This window comes from Myotis daubentonii, chromosome 10, assembly GCF_963259705.1.
Source record: "Myotis daubentonii chromosome 10, mMyoDau2.1, whole genome shotgun sequence".
In the NCBI taxonomy this organism is placed as follows: Eukaryota; Metazoa; Chordata; class Mammalia; order Chiroptera; family Vespertilionidae; genus Myotis; species Myotis daubentonii.
Genome location: NC_081849.1, coordinates 38,430,377 through 38,450,859, shown reverse-complemented (window position 1 = coordinate 38,450,859; position 20,483 = coordinate 38,430,377). Strand labels below are relative to the sequence as shown.

General features: G+C 38.3%; 1 protein-coding gene across 11 annotated transcripts in view; it reads left to right on the top strand.

Annotated features, from left to right (window-relative positions):
- EZH2 (enhancer of zeste 2 polycomb repressive complex 2 subunit) overlaps nucleotides 1-20,483 on the top strand; it is a 61,795-nt gene that overhangs the window by 13,793 nt on the left and 27,519 nt on the right. For 4 of the 11 annotated variants that reach the window (XM_059712099.1, XM_059712092.1, XM_059712090.1 and 1 more), the window contains exons 1-3: nucleotides 6,906-7,029; nucleotides 7,594-7,722; nucleotides 17,598-17,776. In XM_059712099.1, coding sequence (XP_059568082.1) covers nucleotides 7,653-7,722; nucleotides 17,598-17,776 — 249 coding nt within the window. In that variant the 5' untranslated portion in view covers nucleotides 6,906-7,029; nucleotides 7,594-7,652. Of the gene's footprint in view, nucleotides 1-6,905; nucleotides 7,030-7,593; nucleotides 7,723-17,597; nucleotides 17,777-20,483 lie in introns of those variants that run through there. The other 7 variants (XM_059712100.1, XM_059712096.1, XM_059712097.1 and 4 more) reach the window with 4 other exon arrangements.

Genomic DNA, 20,483 nt, shown 5'->3' with positions numbered 1-20,483 from the left:
TTAACAAGTACACTTTTTTGAAATATGTTTACTTCTGGGAAATCAGCATAATTCAGTGGACCAGTATTTTTTTTTTTTAAATATATTTTATTGATTTTTTACAGAGAGGAAGGGAGAGAGATAGAGAGAGTTAGAAACATCGATGAGAGAGAAACATCGATCAGCCGCCTCCTGCACATCTCCTATTGGGGATGTGCCCGCAACCCAGGTACATGCCCTTGACCGGAATCGAACCTGGGACCTTTCAGTCCGCAGGCCAATGCTCTATCCACTGAGCCAAACCGGTTTTGGCAAGGACCAGTATTTTTTAAATGAGGAATGATGATGTTTTAAAATCATGCATATAAAGTAAATAGGCCAGTGAATTTGAGTGAGCAGAGTAGGACAAGTTTATTGATAGCTTCAGATTCTACATCTCAGCTAATCTTTTAAGAAACTACCATTGCTTATAGAAAAGTAGTGGTTGTCTTGGAAAAACACCTATAAGGTTCAGTTACAAGGTCAACTAGTCACTTTTTCACGGGACAGTTTTGGTGTCATATCAAAGCATGAGATAGATTCACAATTACCTCAAAAGACTATTCACATACTCTTCCCATTTCTAGCTAAATATCTATCTGTTTGAGATAGATATTCTTTAACCATATTCTTTAACCAAAACAACATATTGGAACAGATGAATGCTGAAGCAGATAGGAGAATCCAGATGTCTTCTATTAAGACAGATATTGAAGAAATTGTATAAAATGTAGAACAATTCCACTTACTGATTTTTTTTTAAAGGAAAATAGTCTTTTAAAATCTGTTACTTACATAACACTAGAGGCCCGGTACATGTATTTGTGCACGGGTGGGGTCTCTCGGGGTGGCCTGTGGAGATTGGGCCCCAGCTCATGCCCACAGTCTCGCAGCCCCAGCTCTGTAGCCCCGCTTGGTACCCGCCTTGGCCTGGCGCCACCCCCTCACCTGCCTCACCATCCCGCCTGCCTGCAGGGTGATCAGTCAGGGCCGGGGCCCCCTGCCCGGCTCCCTCAGTGCCTGGGAGCTGGGCAGCAGCCCCACCCCCCGCCGCTGGTTGCTGTCTGCAGGATGATCGGTGGGGTGATCAGGCCCCTGCTCGTACCCACCTTGGCCTGGCGCCACCTGCTTTCCTGTTCACCATCCCTCCGCGGTCCCACTGTCATTGGAGCCTGGTGGTCAGCACACGTCATAGCAAGAGGTGGCACTCCCAGTCTCTCGGTTGAACAACTGCCTAAGGGGACAATTTGCATATTAGACTTTTATTATATAGGACTAGAGGCCCGATGCATGAAATTTGTGCAAGAGTAGGCCTTCGCAGCCGCGGCAGCTGCCTCGATCTCGCTGCTGCAGCCCCGGTTTCATCCAGAAGGTCGTCTGGAAGGACGTCCAGTCTGATTAGCATGTTATGTTTTTATTATTATAGATAGGATGTAATTGGCTTACATTATTTTTTTTAAATCCTTACTTGAGGATATGCTTATTGATGAGAGAGAGAGAGAGAAAGAAACGTTGATATGAGAGAACATTGATTGGCTGTTCCATAGGCATGCCCCAACTGGGGATGAAGCTCGCAACCTTGACTTGTGCCCTGGCCAGAAATCAACCCTCAGCCTTTCGGTATATGGGATGATGCTTCAACCAACTGAGCCACACCGGCCAGGTCATCAACTTAAATTATTTAAAAATGAAGTTGATGTTTTAAAATTTATCAGTTTTTAATTTCTAATATGCCATATATTGATAGATATAGCCCATATGAACTAAAGGAGTCCTGAAACCAAAATGCTCAAGAATGGTGTATGTTTGAACTTTCTACAAATTCCATTTGTTTCTGGTGATACCTGCATGTGAGTGATTAATGTCTTGGTCTATATCATAAGTTCCAAATTTTTTGTCATCACAGTGGCTCATTTAGGCTTTATATTTTCCTCTTTTGATCAATTTTTTATCCCTTCTCATATGAGTACATCTGGCTTTTAATTTTAGGTTGTCCTTGCCATCATTTTTCTCCATTCACAATGCCATCAACGCAGTCAAAGCCCTTATCACTTTATTCCTGAATTACTTCAGAACTCCAGGTTCTTTCTAATTATTTTTCAAAATTGAGTATTGAATGGAACTCCAGGATTGACTTGACTTTAATTTTTTAAATATGTTCCCTAAAATGTACGGATATAAACTTCTTATGGTAAAACCAAAGCATTACAAATTAAATACAATCAAGTCAGCAACACATATTTAATGATGCTATTTTATTAAAACTGAACAAACATTAGAGCTTATAATAGAAAGACAGCAATAGGACCAGTTTTATAATAAACTAGAGGCCCGGTGCATGAAATTTGTGCACGGGGCGGTATGGTGGTCCCCTCAGCCCAGCCTGCACCCTCTCCAATCTGGGACCCCCTAGGGCAGTGATGGTGAACCTTTTGAGCTTGGCGTGTCAGCATTTTGAAAAACCCTAATTTAACTCTGGTGCCCTGTCACATATAGAAATTTTTTGATCTTTGCAACCATAGTAAAACAAAGATTTATATTTTTGATATTTATTTTATCCATTTAAATGCCATTTAACAAAGAAAAATCAACCAAAAAAATGAGTTCGTGTGCTCACCTCTGACACCCGTGTCATAGGTTCGCCATCACTGCCCTAGGGGGATATCCGACTGCCGGTTTAGGCCCAATCCCTAAACTGGCAGTTGGACATCCCTCTCACAATCCTGGACCACTGGCTCCTAATCGCTCACCTGCCTGCCTGCCTGGTCGCCCCTAACTGCCCTCCCTTGCCGGCTTGATTGCCCTTCACTGCCTCTGTGTCCTGGACTGATCACCCCTAACTGCCCCCCCCCCCGCCAGCCTGGTCGCCCCCAACTGCCCCCCCGCCCCACCAGTCTGGTTGCTCCTCACGGCCCCCCCCTGGCCTGGTCACCCCACACATCCTGCTATTTGGTCATCCCTCACTAACCCCCCTGCCAGCCTGGTCGCCCACGCAGCCTGCTTATTCAGTCGTTTGGTCGTCCCTGACTAACCCCCCTGCCAGCCTGGTCGCCCCACACAGCCTGCTTGTTCAGTCCTTTGGTTGTCCCTTACTAACCCCCCCCTCCCCCCGCCCCACCAGCCTGGTCATAGGCAGCCATCTTGTGAGGGTGTGAGGGTTAATTTGCATATCACCTTTTTATTATATAGGATATTTCTTTAATTTGGCTTAATATTAATACAGAGAATGGCTAAATTAGTATAAATGTTTTATAAAATAGTGTGAATTTTTAGTCTTTATTTGTTTAGGATAATCAGATCTAGTAGTTAATCTGAATAGTGACACCTAGTTATCCCTGAGAGTGAGAGAGAGAGAGTGTGTGTGTGTGTGTGTGTGTGTGTGTTTGATTGCTTTCAGAGAGGAAGGGAGAAGAGAGAGAGAGATAGAAACATCAATGATGAGAGAGAATCATTGATTGGCTGCCTCCTGCATGCCCCCGCCCCCCCTCCAGGGATCAAGTCTGTAACCTGGGCATGTGCTCTGACAGTCATCAAACTGGCGACCTTTTGGTGAATGGCGACCTCTTGGTGCATGGGACAAACGCTCAACCATGCCACACCAGCTGCACCCATAATGGTTCTTGCTACTGAAGAACATAAGTGGGGGTGAAAAACATGAAAATGTGATTTTAATGTTATAAATGCTGTGATAGTGGGAGGGAGTTTGTTTTATATAAAACAGCCTTCAAAATGGTTCATTAGGTTTTATTCTCCACGGGTCTGCCTATTTATCCCTATATTTCCAAGAACCGTCTGGACATTTAGATTGATTTCTTAGATTAGCGGTCACCAACCTTTTGGACCTCACAGACCACCAGTGGTCCATGGACCACCGTTTGGCAACCGCTGTCTTAGATCATAATTCAGAGGTCTTTTTCCTTATATTTCGATAATTTCCCCTAAATGAATTACTCTGATTTTCTTCATTTCCTCTCAATTTACAAGCTCATCCTATAGACTAAAACCTCCACTCATGTACTTTGTTTGGAAGAGCTTTGTGACATTTATAAATGTGAAAATTTATCCATATATGCCCTCTTCCGGAGAGGTTGGTTCCAGATTCAGTTTTGAAATGTTCTGTTGTTGATCTCGCCACTTGTTTAGCTCAATTAAACTTGGTCTGAGAGACTGCTTTGTTGTGACATACTTTGTTGTAACTAATAGCAGAAACAAAAGTATTAGAATGTTAGACAAGGAGGGTTCTAGTACAGAAACAGTACATAATGCCAACTAATTAATGATACCTATTCACCAAGACAGAGCTTAGAAAGAATTGCAATAATCCCCACTTTGCACATCAGTGAAAACTAAATGCTATGTTCCTGTTACAGGTTTATCAAGTACAGAGTGCTCCCTCCTAGGACCAAGAATTTGTCAAGGTGGCAGATGGGAATGGTTGTGAAATAGTTTATGAGCAACATATCATCCCTTTTTATCAGATTCCTATTCTTTCTAGTTCTAGGCCTTTGAAGTGCTAAATGTCTGAAGTAATTTGCATAGAATTACTTGAGCCCCTGTTAACTAGCAGATTTGAAAGCAAACAATTGCCCCACAAAGTTCTTTTTTTTTTCTTTATTGATTAAGGTATTACATATGTGTCCTTATTGCCCCATTGCCTCCCATCCTCCCCCCACTCATGCCCTCACCCCCCTGTTGTCTGTGTCAAATGAGGCTCCAATTTATTCTTAACTTTGGTGTCTTTTTACCCTGCTTCACTGTCTTCCTAGCTTCTTTCCTCCTGACTTCCTGAACTCATCTAGTTGAGTTCAGTCTTTTCCTGTTCTAAGGACTGTTATCATTGTTCCATTTCAGCAACCCACTGGGAAGGCTTCATTTTTAACCTTTTCACAAGGAATACTATCTCTGTGACCTCATTCAACTGTTTTTATCTCACATTTTGAAATCTCTTCATTCTTCTCATTTTTTTCAGCCCTTGTAATTTGGAGTCTTTACCAAATTTGGTGTCCACCTTTTTTTGTTTGCCAGCCTGTACAGCCCCATCTCGAGTGTGTCTGCTCATACCTTGGAGTTCCTTTCATTCTTTTTTGGACTGTGAAATCCATCTCAATTTTTAGGGCTGTGTTGTCACCTTTTCTGCCATCCTTCTGCAGTCCAGTCTATCCACCCCATCCCCACCCTCACTTCCATCCCTCTATCCCCACCTTCCCATGTACATATATTGTAGTGCATTTTCTTTTTTTTGGCCTTTCTAGGCAGGATATCGCTCCAAAAGGGCAAGTTCTGTATTTCATTGGTTTCTGTATATTCATATTCATCGCCTGGGTCATAATCATCATTTATTACATGCTTTCTTTGCCCCTCTCTCAGCTCTAAGTAATTTGCATTCTTTGTGACTGTTTGGTGGTTGAATATTCTTACTGAGAGTTACCTCTTACCTCTGTGCTTTTTCTTTAAATCTTGTCTTCTTAGACAATTTTATTTGTGTCAGAGGGTTTTATGTAAACAAGTAGGTAAATGAAACCTTACTCAGTTATTCAAGCCAGAAAGTTGTCTTCCCCCACATTTATATCATCACCAGGTTTTCTTGTGAGTAAATTGAATTCCTTTTCTCTCCCACCACCAGTGTGGTATTAGAGCTGCTCTTGTTTGGAACCTGGCCTCACCTTGCACTCTGTTCTCCTCACCTGCCCTCCTGCTTCTGCACTGCAGTCAGGTGGCCTTTCCAGGTTGGAAAACTTCCCTCCTCTTTTACTTAAAACACCAAGTGGCTTTCCACCGCTCTTAGAGAAATTAAAGCAAAACTCCTTAACATGGCACCTTTGCACCCATCTGACAGAGAAATGTTCTAATCTTTGAAGATACAGGTATGTTTTTAATAGTTTGAGAAGAAAATGTTCCAGAAGAGGACACTTATTTAGACTCAAGATGGGGACTCTGTAGTATGAATAAGACATCTGGTGAACCATAGGTTGTCCCCACAATTGAACGTGATTGACTCCCAGAGTCTGCAACTGAAGATAAGGCAGAAGGATTTACTTTGCATTTGCCACATTCCTTTTTTCTTTTGCTGGCAAAGAATCCCCTTATGTGAACAAAGGTGGCACAAGAGGCAACAATCCAGACTTTTAGCACAGTATTTAAGGTGGGCCTGATGTAAAAGTGTGTAGGGGAATACTTTAATTTGTACATTTATTGTGTATTGTACTGTTTTTACTTTTACTGTTGTATGTAAATTTTCCTTTTTCAGATTTGTCATTTTCATTTCATTTTTGCTGGTAATGTACTGATGAAAACTCAGGGTACATTCTTCTTTTTTTTTTTGCTCTACTGCGTGGATCTTGTAGATTAAAAACTAGTTTGGTCTGGCCAGTGTGGTTCAGTGGTTGAGCATCAATCTATGAACCAGGAGATCATGGTTTGATTCCCAGTCAGGGCACATGCCTAGGTTGCTGGCTTGAACCCCATTGGGGGGTGTGCAGGAGGCAACCTATGATGAATCTTTCTCATTGATGTTTCTATCTCTCTCCCCCTCTTCTTTACTCTCTGAAATAAATAAAAATATTTAAAAACAAACAAACAGAAAACTAGTTCGATATATAGTAAACTTAGCTCTTGGTAAGGGATCACATTTCTATAAGACGGCAGCTCTCTAGGTGTTTGTAAAAATACCTTTTAAAAGTTTTATTAAGTAAAACTTTATAGTACTTTGAATGAAATGTTTTAATGATTTAACCATACAGATCAAATGAGCACCCTTCTGCAAATGTCAACAGTGTAATTATGTATTATTTCTTTTGTTTATTGTTAGTTTGCTGGGGATTTAAACACAAGTGATCGTATTCAGGCTGGTTAGATTAGTGATTTTAATATGAAACCATTGCTTTTAGAATAATCATGGGCCAGACTGGGAAGAAGTCTGAGAAGGGACCAGTTTGTTGGCGGAAGCGTGTGAAATCAGAGTACATGCGACTGCGACAGCTCAAGAGGTTCAGGCGAGCCGATGAAGTGAAGGTATCCCTTTGTCTTTTTTGAAAATGCATGTGTAATTGAAGTTATCTTTAGGGAGAAAAAAAGCTAAGTTTTAATTTGAAAAGGTTCATTTTCAGCCCAGGCTATATTTACATTAGATAAATGAAGACTTGGAAGTTCAGGTCCTCGGTCTGTCTTAACATAAAAATTGTGCCACACGTAGTAGTGATAACGGAAAGATTTTCAGCTTACTTGGAATTTACTATCTTTTTTGTATACCTTGCCATTGCACCTGTAGACTTGGGACCCAAATATACAGGGTTTCATGGTTTTATGTTTCTAAAGTCATTGTGTTGTTGTTTTTTAATACAAAGTTAACAAAGGATGGAAATAATTTCCTGTTCCCCTCCCATTCATAATAAAATAATAGCTGTGGTCTTTTTGTATTATTTAAATTTGGGGAACCACAGCTTATTGTAAAATCTATGTGCATTAGAGAGAATGTTTCTGATATTTTTGAGAAATCACTAGATTTTAACCCATAATAGAGATACTACAGATGTCCTAACAATGAACATTTTTTTTTCTCCTTTCATTTTTTTAAAGAGTATGTTTAGTTCCAATCGTCAGAAAATTTTGGAAAGAACGGAAATCCTAAACCAAGAATGGAAACAGCGAAGGATACAGCCTGTTCACATCCTGACTTCTGTGAGCTCATTGCGCGGGACCAGGGAGGTTGGTTAACTCACGCGCTGCAGTAATTTCAGTGCATTCTAGTTTTGCTGTTGGAACATTGGTTGGTTATTGAGAGGAAGTCACTGACTTCAGAATGTCTTTTTATTGTCATTTCTTTTTCATATGTAACTGTTAATGGCTGCCTTAAGTAACACTAATATCTGTAACAGAGCTCTAGTGCTTGACATGCTTTCACTGTTATTACAGAAATTTATAGATTTTTATAAAACTATTGATTCAAAAATCTTTTAAATTAAATACTCTTTAATGTCCTTATCAGATCACTATTTAGAGCTAGGCTTTCTGACTCAGTTGTCTTTTTCCCCCTCATTAATATGAGTTAGCCATGCTGTAAGAAATGTCTCCTTTTCGTTCATATTCATAGACTAAGAAAGTTTTTTTTGCATTTTGTTTAAATTCTAAGGCTCTTTTTAAAAGAATTTTAAATTCAGTGTGAGAACTTGGAATTTCACTTTCTATAGATAGCATTTCTGAATGATGGAGATGTTAATTACTCCAAGAAATCCTATTTTTAAAGGAAGGTAATAAATCTGTGGTAGATTTTATGATTCAGTAACCCAGGAAAACAAGCGGCAATAAGATGAAAGAAAATGCGGAAGCTTAAACAGTATAGAACCAGTCAGTTGGGTTTTTGTTAAAGCATTTCTGTTTAAGAACCTGTTTTATATAGGAAGACTCACAGAATATGGGATGCTATCTGAACGGACCTCAAGCAGAAAGAGGGAAGAAAGTGATTTGGAATTTAGATTACCCCACGTAGTAGATGATTGTTTACCTGAGCATCTATCTAACAGTGGTTTTCAGTGTGCCACAAGAATTTTTAAGACATGCAATACCTGAACAGTCAGAGGCACTGTCCTCTTTTCCCTTAGATTGTCATATAAAAAAATGACAACAGTTAACACAACAATAGCCATCTGGTGTGAATGAATCAAAAGTATACTCCCCCCCCACCCCCCCCAGATTGGTAAAAACGTATTTCTTGGTGTGACATGGATTTTAGTAATTAGTTTATGTGTGCCGTGAGATGAAAAAGGTTGAAAGTCGCTGATCTAAACAATGGAATTTGTTCTAAAGTATATTTCAATGAGTAGCCATTTTTAACATTTTAAAATTGATTTTAGAGAGAGGAAGGGAGAAAGAGAGAGAAACATTGATCAGCTGCCTCCTTCATGCCCCCTGCTGGGAATCAAGCCCGCAGTCTGGGCATGTTCCCTGACTGGTAATTGAACCAGCGACTGTTAGTGCATGGGGTGAGCTTTAACCAACTGAACCATACCAGCCAGGGCAATGAGTAGCCATTTTAAATATAATATTGTGATAATCAAGTACTACTTTGCTATTGTATGAGATCTGTGAATCTGACACACTGGCTTCGAAGACTTGTCAGCACTGTCACAGCAGCCCAGTGTGCTATAGACATGAGCTCTGATGGTGTGGTAGTCTCAGTGGTGACACCTGACTTGGGATGGTTCTTAGCCATTTATTCATTTTGTCAGGTGGCTACTCTTTAAAGCTCTGACCTGCAGTTGTCTGAATATGTATGATATGCTACTAACCCTCTCACCATCTGGGACAGGTCAGGGCCGTAACATGTTGGAGGTGATGACTTATTAATATATGATGGGTAAGAGGAATTATTTTCTGTGCCAGTCAGACCGTTCATAAGGGATTTCTAAGTAATTCTTGTAAAAGTTTGATCTGGTGACCTTTTGGAAATTTGAGGTGAAGTTTTCCTAATTTTTTTTCTTCCCTGAAATAATATTAAATCTTAAAAATTTGGAGAAATAAAGTAGAAACACATGCAATACTTATTTTTGCCACCCATTACAAATCTCAAAATGCTATCAAAAGCCCAATTAAGATTAACAATAAAAGTTATCAGCAATAATGATCTCTGGTACTATACAAGGTACTGTGCACATGTTATTTCATTTAATCTTTTTTTGTTTTGTTTTTTGTTTTGAAATGCCATCTTTCTTTTATATCAAATTCTTTTTATTTTTATTTTATTTTTTTAATTTTTATTTTTTTATTGCTTAAAGTATTACAAAGGGTATTACATATGTGTCCATTTTATCCCCCCGCCCTAGACAGTCCCCTAGCCTCCCCTATTCCCCAGTGTCTTATGTCCATTGGTTATGCTTATATGCATGCATACAAGTCCTTTATCATTTAATCTTTATGATGGTTGTATTATGCCTTCTTCCCCAGTTGAGGAAACTGAGCCTTAGAAGAGCTAAGTCAGTTTGCTTGCTCTAATGATCTGATGTGGCCCCAGGAGAGTACACTTTGCTCAGACACATTAAAAAATTGATAAAATCTGGCCGGTGTGGTTCAGTGGTTGAGCATCAACCTGTGAACCAGGAGGTCAGGGTTCGATTCCCAGTTAGTGTACATGCCCAGATTCTGGGCTTGATCCCCAGTAGGGGGGTGTATAGGAGGCAGCCAATCAATGATGTTTCTCTCATCTGTGCTTCTATCTCTCAATTCTTCTCACTTCTCTCTAAAAATCAATAAAAACATTTTTAAAAATTAGTAAAGTTCATTATGTATAATTTCAGTTGCTCATAATATAATTTTTGGTGTTAAGCTTGCAAATACAATATATTTAAGTGAATATTTACTAATTGAAAATTTCTTTTAAGTTTATCAAATGGAGATAAACAACATTGCATGTAAAGATATTGTGAGTTTATGTGAGAAATTGTGAGAAGAAACTAGCATTTAAAAAAAATTGTTTTCTAAACTTAGTACCCCATGCCCGTTGAGAAATACAATTTCCACAGAATAGGAAGGGAAAAGGAGGGAAGTAATCCCAGCCTCAGGAATTCAATTTCTGTTGCATGGAACTCTGGCCTGGCCAGGCACTAGCTGCTCTTGATAACTGATCTGCTTCAAATGGTGTATCTTTTACTCCCCCCATCCTTACCCACTTTCAAACCATCACCCCTGACTTTTGGAAACTGAAGGTTTATATAGTTTGTGATAAGCTTTTTGGTGTTATAACAATAAATAAAATCTTAAGGGCCGGAAAGAATTTAGTCACCTTACTTTTCAGATGAGAATATAACCATTATCTTTTTTTTAAGTTTGAGCCTTTCCAGCTACATAATGATTTCTTTTATATGCTCTGAAAGTTGGAGTCTGAAGTAGGTTAGAACAGGTTAAAAAAGGTTTAGCCTGTTTTGCAGACTTTCTTAGTAGTAGGCTTGGCGGGCTTTTGGACTGCAGTGTTGATCCAAACACCTAGGTCTGTGGCTTTTACCGTTTGAAAGTGCTGTAACATTGTTTTAATGAACTGCTCATCTTTATAAAGCTGATCCTTGGTAATCCTGTCTTCAGTTTAAAGTCTTTGCAGCATGATGATGATCCAATGGCAATTTTCAGTTTTCTTCTCTTTGTACTGGTAGTTACTCTCAGTTTTACTAGTAAAGTGACTGATTTTATCGAGGCTATTGTAGTAAAGAATGTCTGGCAAGTTTACTTTCTGATCTAATGAAGTGACTGCTGTAGATGCTTACTTCAGATCAGGGAACTCTGCAGTTGAACCTAGAGACCCATCCGTAGTATATTGTTTTCTTGATGTGCTTTTAAGATACTTTTTGGTACCTGTTTTTTGGTGTTGAGGTTACAGAACCTTAAGTTGTGTTACCTGTAGAATTTAATATAGGATATGTGTCTATTTTTGTATTTCTTTTAAAAAATATTTTGACTCCTTGAAGACAGACTATAATAAGTATTTTATACTTATTTCCTTTGTTCTTTGGATGATCTTTTTAAGGGCCTTAAAAATGTCATTATCTACAAGCCAAGGGATGTATGCTTTAGTGCCATAATGTGTGGCTGTGGCTGTTCATCGAATGTCGTTTCCAGGTGACTTTTCTCCTTTGTCTCCTGAAGTCTGTATTATGGTAGTTATATTCTTCAGTGTGTCTGTTTTTCCAGTTTTCATGAAGAAGCTGGCTTAAGAATTACTCTTGTAGTTCTTACTAGGGCATTTCTTTTTGTCCATTTTTTGCTTAAAAAAAACCCCACAAGGCACTTTCTCCTTCATTGATTCTTCATATCAAGCTTTAATTACCTATACAGATTATGACTGAAAGATGCTTGCTCAAATGATGTCTATCTTCTGGGCTAGTGGTTTGATTGGTTTTGTAATTTTAAAAATTCCGCCAATATGCATTTTTACATATTCTAGGAGAATTCTGTGTCTTGTTTACTAATGAAAAGAGTGAGAATTTTTTATGGATGTTGAAACATAGGGCTTCTTCAAAATGCTTGATATACAAGAAGCATCAGAAAGGCCTCCTAGTCCTCATATTCGTGAAGAATAAAATGTCTTTACTTTTCAATACATACAGGTTTGCTCTTCCTAGTGATATCTGAAATGATTTACAAAATATATTTTTATTGATTTCAGAGAAGAAGGGAGGGGAGAGAGAGATAGAAACATCAATAATGAGAAAGCATCATTGATTGGCTGTCTCCTGCATGCTCCCTACTGGGTATCTAGTCTGAAAACTAGGCATGTGCCCTGACCAGGAAAGGAACTGTGATCTCCTGGTTCATAGGTTGATGCTCAACCACTGAGCAATACTGGCTGGGCTGAAATTATTTTAAGTTCATCACCTATTATTGATTTTTGTAAAAAATTTTTTTTGAGAGACTTCTATCAAAATAGCATAGAAAGTGTAAGTTCTTTCATGTTTGCAACTTGGACTTAATTTTGTTGAAGAAGAAGAAAAATGTTTGTGTGTTGTTTTTTTTTTTTGTTAATCCTCACGCAAGGATATTTTCCTTTTATTTTTTAAGAGAGGATGGAAGGGAGGGATGGTGGGGAGAGAGACAGAGAAACATCAATGTGAGAGACACAATGATCAGTTGTCTCCTGCATAGGCCCCACCAGGGCCAGGGATCGAACCTGCCTCCCAGGTATGTGTCCTTGCCTGGATATCGAACCTGAAACGCTTTATTTTTTATTTATTTATTTTTTAAATATGTTTTTATTGATTTTTCACAGAGAGGAAAGGAGAGGGAAGAGAGTTAGAAACATCGATGAGAGAGAAATATCGATCAGCTGCCTCCTGCATACCTCCTACTGGGGATGTGCCCACAACCAAGCTACATGCCCTTGGCCGGAACCGAACCTGGGACCCTTCAGTCCACAGGCCTATGCTCTATCCACTGAGCCAAACCGGTTAGGGTGAATCTGAAACACTTTAGTGCTGGTCAGGGCTTGGTAATGCACTATCCTAGGTTAATTATAAATAAATTTAGTTGCTGTTTACAAAGGAAAAATAATATGTCAGTGTATCCAATGTATAATACTTAAATATAGTCTTACTTAAATACAGTGTTAACTTTCAACACACTAACATGCTTTCTTTCCTTTGTAAATTGCAGGATTATGGGACCAATAGGTCTAGAGCAGTGGTCCTCAATCTTGGCTGCACATTAAAATCACCTGGGAATCTTTAAAATCCTGATTTCTTGGCCTCATCCTCCGGAAATTCTGTTTCTTCGTTACTAATGTTGTGGCCCCACCCCATAACAAAGAAACAGAATTTCCAGAGGATGAGGCCCAGAAATCAGGATTCTAAAAAGATTCCCAGGTGATTCTAATGTGCAGCCAAGGTTGAGAACCACTGGTCTAGAGTCTCCTGAGTCCTTTCAGCAGATATGGGAAGGAGTGAGGTCACTTTTCTTATGTCTTAGAAATAAACGGATGGATCTCCCAAGTGTCTGCTTTGACTTTCAGTCCGAACATTGCTGTCCTTTCCTGGTTTCTGAAGGAACTGGTTTCTAGGTTGCTTTCTGTTACTGTTTGCTTCTCTTAACCATTTGTTGGTATTTACTTGGAGAATTTTCTTGTTAACTCTGCTGATCCTTCCATGTAGCTTTTAGAATCTTGCAGCCTTCCCTTACTTTCTGGCTTTCTTGTGGCTGAAATAGATAGAGTATTCTTAAATGACCATAAAGGAGGTGTTCCTTTTCTTTTGAAAGGAAACTAATCTATTAAAAGCATTTTATGCTTTCCAAAGGGTCTTTTAACAAAAAAGGAAGGTCACTTATAATGTTTGAGTTTATATTTTAAATTTAAGATTAGATATCTTAAGTTTAAAGAGTGGACTCTTAAAAACGTCTAGTTTATTTTGTGCAACTAATACACAAGCATAAATTGCACTTAATTTGTTGTTTTTCTCCTAGAATCTGTATATATAATTTGTGATTAAAAATTACTGGTAAATTGACTGTTACAAAGATGTCTTTTTCCAAAACGAAATTTTGTTAGGTATTTAAAAAAAATTATATTTTTATTGATTTTAGAGAAGAAGGGAGAGGGAGAGAGAGATGGAAACATCAATGATGAGAGACTCATTGATCAGCTGCCTCCTGCACACCCCTCACTGGGGATCGAGCCCACAACCCAGGCATGTGCCCTTGACCGGAATCGAACCAGGGACCCTTCAGTCCGTAGGCTGATGCTCTATCCACTGAGCCAAACTGGTTTGGGCTTGTCAGGTATTTTAAAGGCAAACAGAGCAAGCCAAAACCAAAAGAAATGCTTGTTTAGTCTGTAGTGTTAAAAAATACTTATTGCTCTGAAGAAATAAGAAACTTTTATTAGACCTAGAAATCTGTCACAATTTAGCTTGGTAATGTAGTAAATTCACTGCTTACAATTGTTTTCTCTTACTAGATTTTATAAAAGAATATCACTTGTACTATTTTGGGAGATTTGGCAGATTTCATGAACTACCTTGGTAACTGATGTGGCAGTTTTATACCAGCTAATGTGACTATCTGTTGGGTCAATTAAATTCTTGTTTTTCATCTTTCCAATTAAAAGGTCATTGCAAAATGATAATTGTAAAAATTCAGATAACACAGAACTATGTCAAATAAGGCAAAGTCCCTGTAGTCCAATCCCTGTGACTTAGGTTCTTTGAGAGTTCTTCTGTATCTGATAACATGTTAGTAATAATGATAATACATATTTTATTTTGAGAAGTTACTCCCAGATAAAATGTGCCTGTCATTTAGGGCCATCACTTTACAGCCCCTGTCCAGTCTTCAGCCTCTTTAAGATGCCTAGTGTTGGATACTATGGGTAAACCATAATTAATTGCCCTATTCTTAATTGATGGGCATTTAGTTTTTATATTTTATTTTTGTAGTGTTTCAGTGAATATCTTTCATATGCATTTTTAGATCTTTTGATTAATTTTGTAGGAAAAGTTCCTAGAAATAGAATAAGGAGGTCAAGAGAATATGCACATTTAAAATTTTAATAGAGATTACCAAATTGCCCTCCAAAGGTTTCATCTTTACATTCTTACCAGCCATTTATGGAACTGTTTATGTTCCCAACATCATATGTTATCATCTTTTAAATCTTTGTCAGTGTGATAGCTAAAAAGTTATTACAGTTTGTTTCTTTGCCTTAATTTGATTCTTTAGTGTGGTTGAGTGTCTGTTGTTTATGTTTCTTTTATGAATTGGCCTATTATGGTCTTGGATCTTTTGAAATTAGGTTGGATTTTTTTTCTTAAGATTTTAAGGACTTCTTGTATATTATAAATATGTAATAGTGTTTAATCATCTGTTTTGTAGGCCCTCCCCTCCCCATGTTTTGATGTTATCTCTGGTGGTAATTTGGTTATGCAGAAGTTTTAAATGTTTATGTAGTTAAATTAGAATTTCTTCTTTTGATTTCTTTCTTTCTTAAAGGCTTAGAAAGTCTTTTTCCACTTCAAAATTATAAATTATCTGTCTATCTTTATTTTTACTTTTGTTTTCATTTTTATATTTTATTATCATTTAACCCATCAGGAATTTCCTTTGGCATAGTGAGTGGGGATTTGACTTAAAATTTTTTTCTATTTAGCTTTATAGTTGTTTCAACACTAATGAATAACCAGTGAATGATTATAAAGCAGTTATAAATCTGTTTTACAAATTGCATCCTGATTGGTGGTCACCTGAGCAGGTGTACCACTTGAGTAAGGACTGGTGCTTTTTCCCATGGGATTCCGGCTGGCTGACAATCTTGCTTCTCTTTAACTGGGGCCGCTACTGCTCTATAGTGTTCAACTCCATGCTCACTCATGGAAGCAGGACTTCACAGGGATTGTGTTGCCACAGCTTATGAAAACCAAGGACTTATATAATACTCTTTGTACTGTTTCTTAGTTTTTGTGGGTTTCTTGTTTGTTTGTTTTTCCATGAAGGAAATGGTCTTATTTTCCACTCACAGGACTGTTATTGGGTTAGGTACTTGAGTTTGCATGAAATGGATAAACATGGCTCTGTTACTTGCTTCATGTTTTTTGTTGAGTTTTTTTGTAGTTTTATCAACTTATGTCCTGTGGCTATTGTTCTGTTTCTGATCTCCAGTATTTTAACAAAACTGCAGATTATGAGGAGGTGATATACCCCAATAGGCCCCTTCAGACCCAGATTCCATTGGGTTTAACAGTTAATATATTCACTAGGTGTATATATTTATGATCGCTTTCATTGAGGATCAGGTATCTGAAGTTAGGATGCAGAAAAGAGCTTTAAGTGTCTAAACTTCCTGAGTTTGTATTCCAAATGTTATGTGTTCTATGTTAAATGCTACATATGGCTTCCCCTCTTACCCCCCAGAAGTGTAAGAACTGACACTTATAGGACATCTATCATGCTTATGTGACCTCGGGGGCAAGAGTCTTAATGCTGCAGGGTAGAGGTTGTCTCCCCAGCCAGATGGCTCTGCAACATAAATGTTTAATAACAGCCCTAACTGGTTTGGCTCAGTGGATAGAGCGTTGGCCTGTGGACTCAAGGGTCCCAGGTTCGATTCCAGTCAAGGGCATGTACCTTGGTTGCAGGCACATCCCCAGTGGGGAGTGTGCAGGAGGCAGCTGATCGGCGTTTCTCTCTCATCGATGTTTCTAACTCTCTATCCTTCTCCCTTCCTCTCTGTAAAAAAAAAAATCAATAAAATATATTTAAAAAAATATTTAATAACAAAATAGAAATAATTTACACGCTGGAGTGAACCACTCCTTAATTCCTTAGCTTCAACAGCTTTTAATTAGTTGTTTGTATTAAATGCATCCGTGTTGATCAGGATTTTTTCTTTGAATTTTTATTTCTGACACTCCCCTGTTGGAGCCAGTCATCTCCATGATTCATCTTCTCCTAATTACCCTCCTAACCTGGTTATGAATCACTTACTATCGAGCCCCTCTCAACTTTATCCGAACTTGATATTTACCTCATTATAGTTTTTCCTTCAGCACTTCTTTCACGTAAAGCAGTCTGAAATTAAGTTCCATACACTAGCATTTCATTACAAGGGCTGGCGAATTTAAAATGTGGGTGTGTTATCTTCATTCTGATTGTGAAGAAAATGGGTAGTTTCAGAAATCATGCTCAGTTTTTCTCTAGAGTTGGATGGCAGCTGATGCTTCCTCCTGACCTGTTCTTTCCTACACCTTAGATGTGAGGTGATTCCTTATTGTTTTACTTGGAAAAGCTAAAAAATATTAGACAATATCAACAGTTTATTGTATATTTGGTGTGAATCAAATGGACCAACCAGTATCCAAGAATATTTTTAACTTGGCTAACTGACTGTATTTCTTCCCCTACTACACGGAAGTTGAACTTAACCCTTCTGATGTTAAAGATTGTTCAGAGACTGGATGGCTATGGCCATTGTGCTTTAGGATGTTTCACTGTAAGATGGGGCGTTATCTACCTCATAGGGTAGTGGTGAGTTTTAAGAAGTTAACTTTGGTAAAGTCTCTAGCACAGTGCTTGGCACATAGTAGGGTGTGTTAATTTCTTTCCCTTCCCTGCAGGCCATTCACCTGCTCTTCCCTCTACGATTTTCCATAACACAGTTTTTACTTGGAACCAGCCTTCTGCCAAGAGTCTCAGTTTGGTTGTGTACTCCTACAACTCCTATTTTTGGCTTGACTTCCCTCTCCAGCTCCCAGTGGTCCAGCCACACAGTCGCCTATTGTACCAGCTGGTTGATGTAAGTCTATCCATCCTCAGAGGAACCTGGTTACTTACCAGTAAGCTGTGTTTCTCTGAAAATGTAGCATCCTTGATAATTAATGTATTTTCTTCTTTATCATTGATGATGAATCATTTTTGATAACTTCCTTGTGTGATTCTCAAGTTGGAACTAGAATTAGAGAGTTCAGTTTGTTGACATAGGTGGTCTCCTAGTGAGCTCCTGAGTCTGGGACACATGACTCTTGATCAGGTAAAATGCTGTGGAGATTCATGAGGTCAAAATCCTTTTGACAACTCTGAGTGATAGGAGGCTTAAGTATATAGCTGTCAAGGATGATACATTTTCAAAGAAAAATAGTTACTGATAAGTAAGTGGGATTTTTGAGTAATTTTCCTATAAGTCAATAAATAAGAATTCCCAAACTTGTCTTTTTTTTTTTTTTTTTTTACTAACAAATGCTTTTGCATTTGAATATTATTTCATAAATGAAAGGAATATGGATATTAGTTAAGGTTGATAGTTAAAGAATGGGATAGGTTTCTGGAGATACTATGCAGATAATGAGGTGGTATAGACCTTTAGTTTTCTAAACAGATAGTCTCTTATCTTTAAAGAGAAATTTGAAATTGAAATCTCCATTAGGAAGAATCAGCAAGTGCATTCCAGAAACATTTTTTGAGTGCTTACTTTTTTTTGAGACACTGTGCTGAGTATTGTTGTGAGACAGAGGGGTAAAGCCACACTCTGCCTCCCCTGCTCTGCCCTCAGAGAGCTCGGCGACTCTCTTATGATTTGTATTGTATTGAGATGATGGCTCATGGGAGTATGACAGGTGTGGGTGGAGGTAGTACTGAGTACTTACCCTTTGCTGTCTTATTTCTGTGCTTTTGTCAGTTCTTTCTGTTCATGGGAAAACTTAGCTGACCTCGTTTAGTAGACCCAGAGCGTTTTCTACATGGCCAGAGCAAATAGATCAAGCAGAGCCAACGAACGTCACTCCCACTTAGTAGTTGAATAGAATATTCGGCTGTCTAACCTTAAGTGTGACCTTGAATTTAGATGTGAAAGCCGGCAAATAAGTCAGAGTTGGAGAGGCAACCACTCCCCCTTAACACCCCCCCCCCCTCCATTCGCCAGGCTTTACAGGGTGCTAATCTTCAGAATTACCTCTGCCAAGTGTAGAATAAAAATAAAAAACTGTAATTGTTTTGCAAGCAATAAAGATTATTCTGTACTTAAATTCATTGGACAGTGTATAATACTTGCCCCAAAGTTACTGGCTTAGGCAGTCCTACTTAGGAAGGAAGGGAGACTTGGTAGTGATAGGAATAAGAAGAGGGGGCTGGGGGAGGAGAGTCAGTGTAGCACCCACTGCATGCTGTAACAGTGATGAAGCTCTTGGGTGCTGGAATCTTTCATCCTAGTTTGGTAATTTACTGACTTTCTGACTAAGCCAGTTATTTAATGTCTCTGAACCTCAGTGTCCTCATTTGTGAAGTTGTTAAGGTAAAGGCCGAGATGAAAGTGGTTAAGATAATGTCTATAAAGCACTTAGCACAGTGCCTGCAACATAGTACGTGCTCAATAAATGTTGACTATTGTTATTATTGGATTATTGGACGGATGGATGAAGAATTGTATCAGAGGCTAAAGAGTGGAACGGGAAAGAATTGTGGGTTTTGGGGTATAGTAAACTGTTCACACCTTATTTATTTGAGCTATGAGCTTTCTAGTATTATTATCTTTATCTTTGCCCTTTTGGAAAGCAAATTCATGGATTAATCACTGTCACAGTTCTTCCTGGGGCCTTTCAGTCCGAGGCTGACACTCTGTCCACTAAGGAATGCTCTATTTTCCATTGATTATCGATTATGAATGTGTGTCCAGAGTGTTTTTGAGAAGGCTCTGGAGACCTGATAATTGAGTAAAGAAAGGTACTCTAAGAAGAGTTAGATTTCTTACGATGGAAAGTGCTGTGGTTGGGCACAGATTATTATCACATTTCATAGAATTAAAGATGCAAACTTTTTAACATTTTAACATCTGAAATCATCATGCACTTTAGAAATGCTGTGATAAGAAAGCATTATGTTATAGTTTAACTGGGGCATTATTTTCTTAGTGATACAGAAGATACTAAGATGGATGTCATCATGGATTGGATGAAATACCGATTTCTGGGAATATAGGCACTTAACTGTTATAGATATTTGGTATCATGGCAATATGTGCAGGGGCTCCAGAGTCAGACTTTCTGGGTTTAAATTCTAGCCCTATCTGTGTGACTTTGAGCCAGTTATTTATCCTTTCTTTACCTTTCTTTTCTCACCTGTAAAATAAAGATTAAGGACAATCCCCATCTTACAATATTGTAATGAGGACTAAATATGATCAGACATGTGTAATATAGCACCTAGCACATACAAAGTTAATAACATAGCTATTATTATTAATAGTTTAGAGATTATACTTTGCAGAGTTGATATGAATCCATTTAGTTGTGATTGAAATGCAGATCTAGTACCCTTTAATGTTTGTGTATCAACTGATAATTCAGCAAATGACACCTGGGCTTTTAAAAAGGGAAGATAAAGATAAGTGGTTAACAAGTTTCCATATTCTTATTAAGATTTCAGTGGCATATTTGGTATCTATATTATTATTCCATGTGGTTGAGGTGTGGAAGAAATTTTGAGCAGTTAGTAGAAAGCTAATATAAATA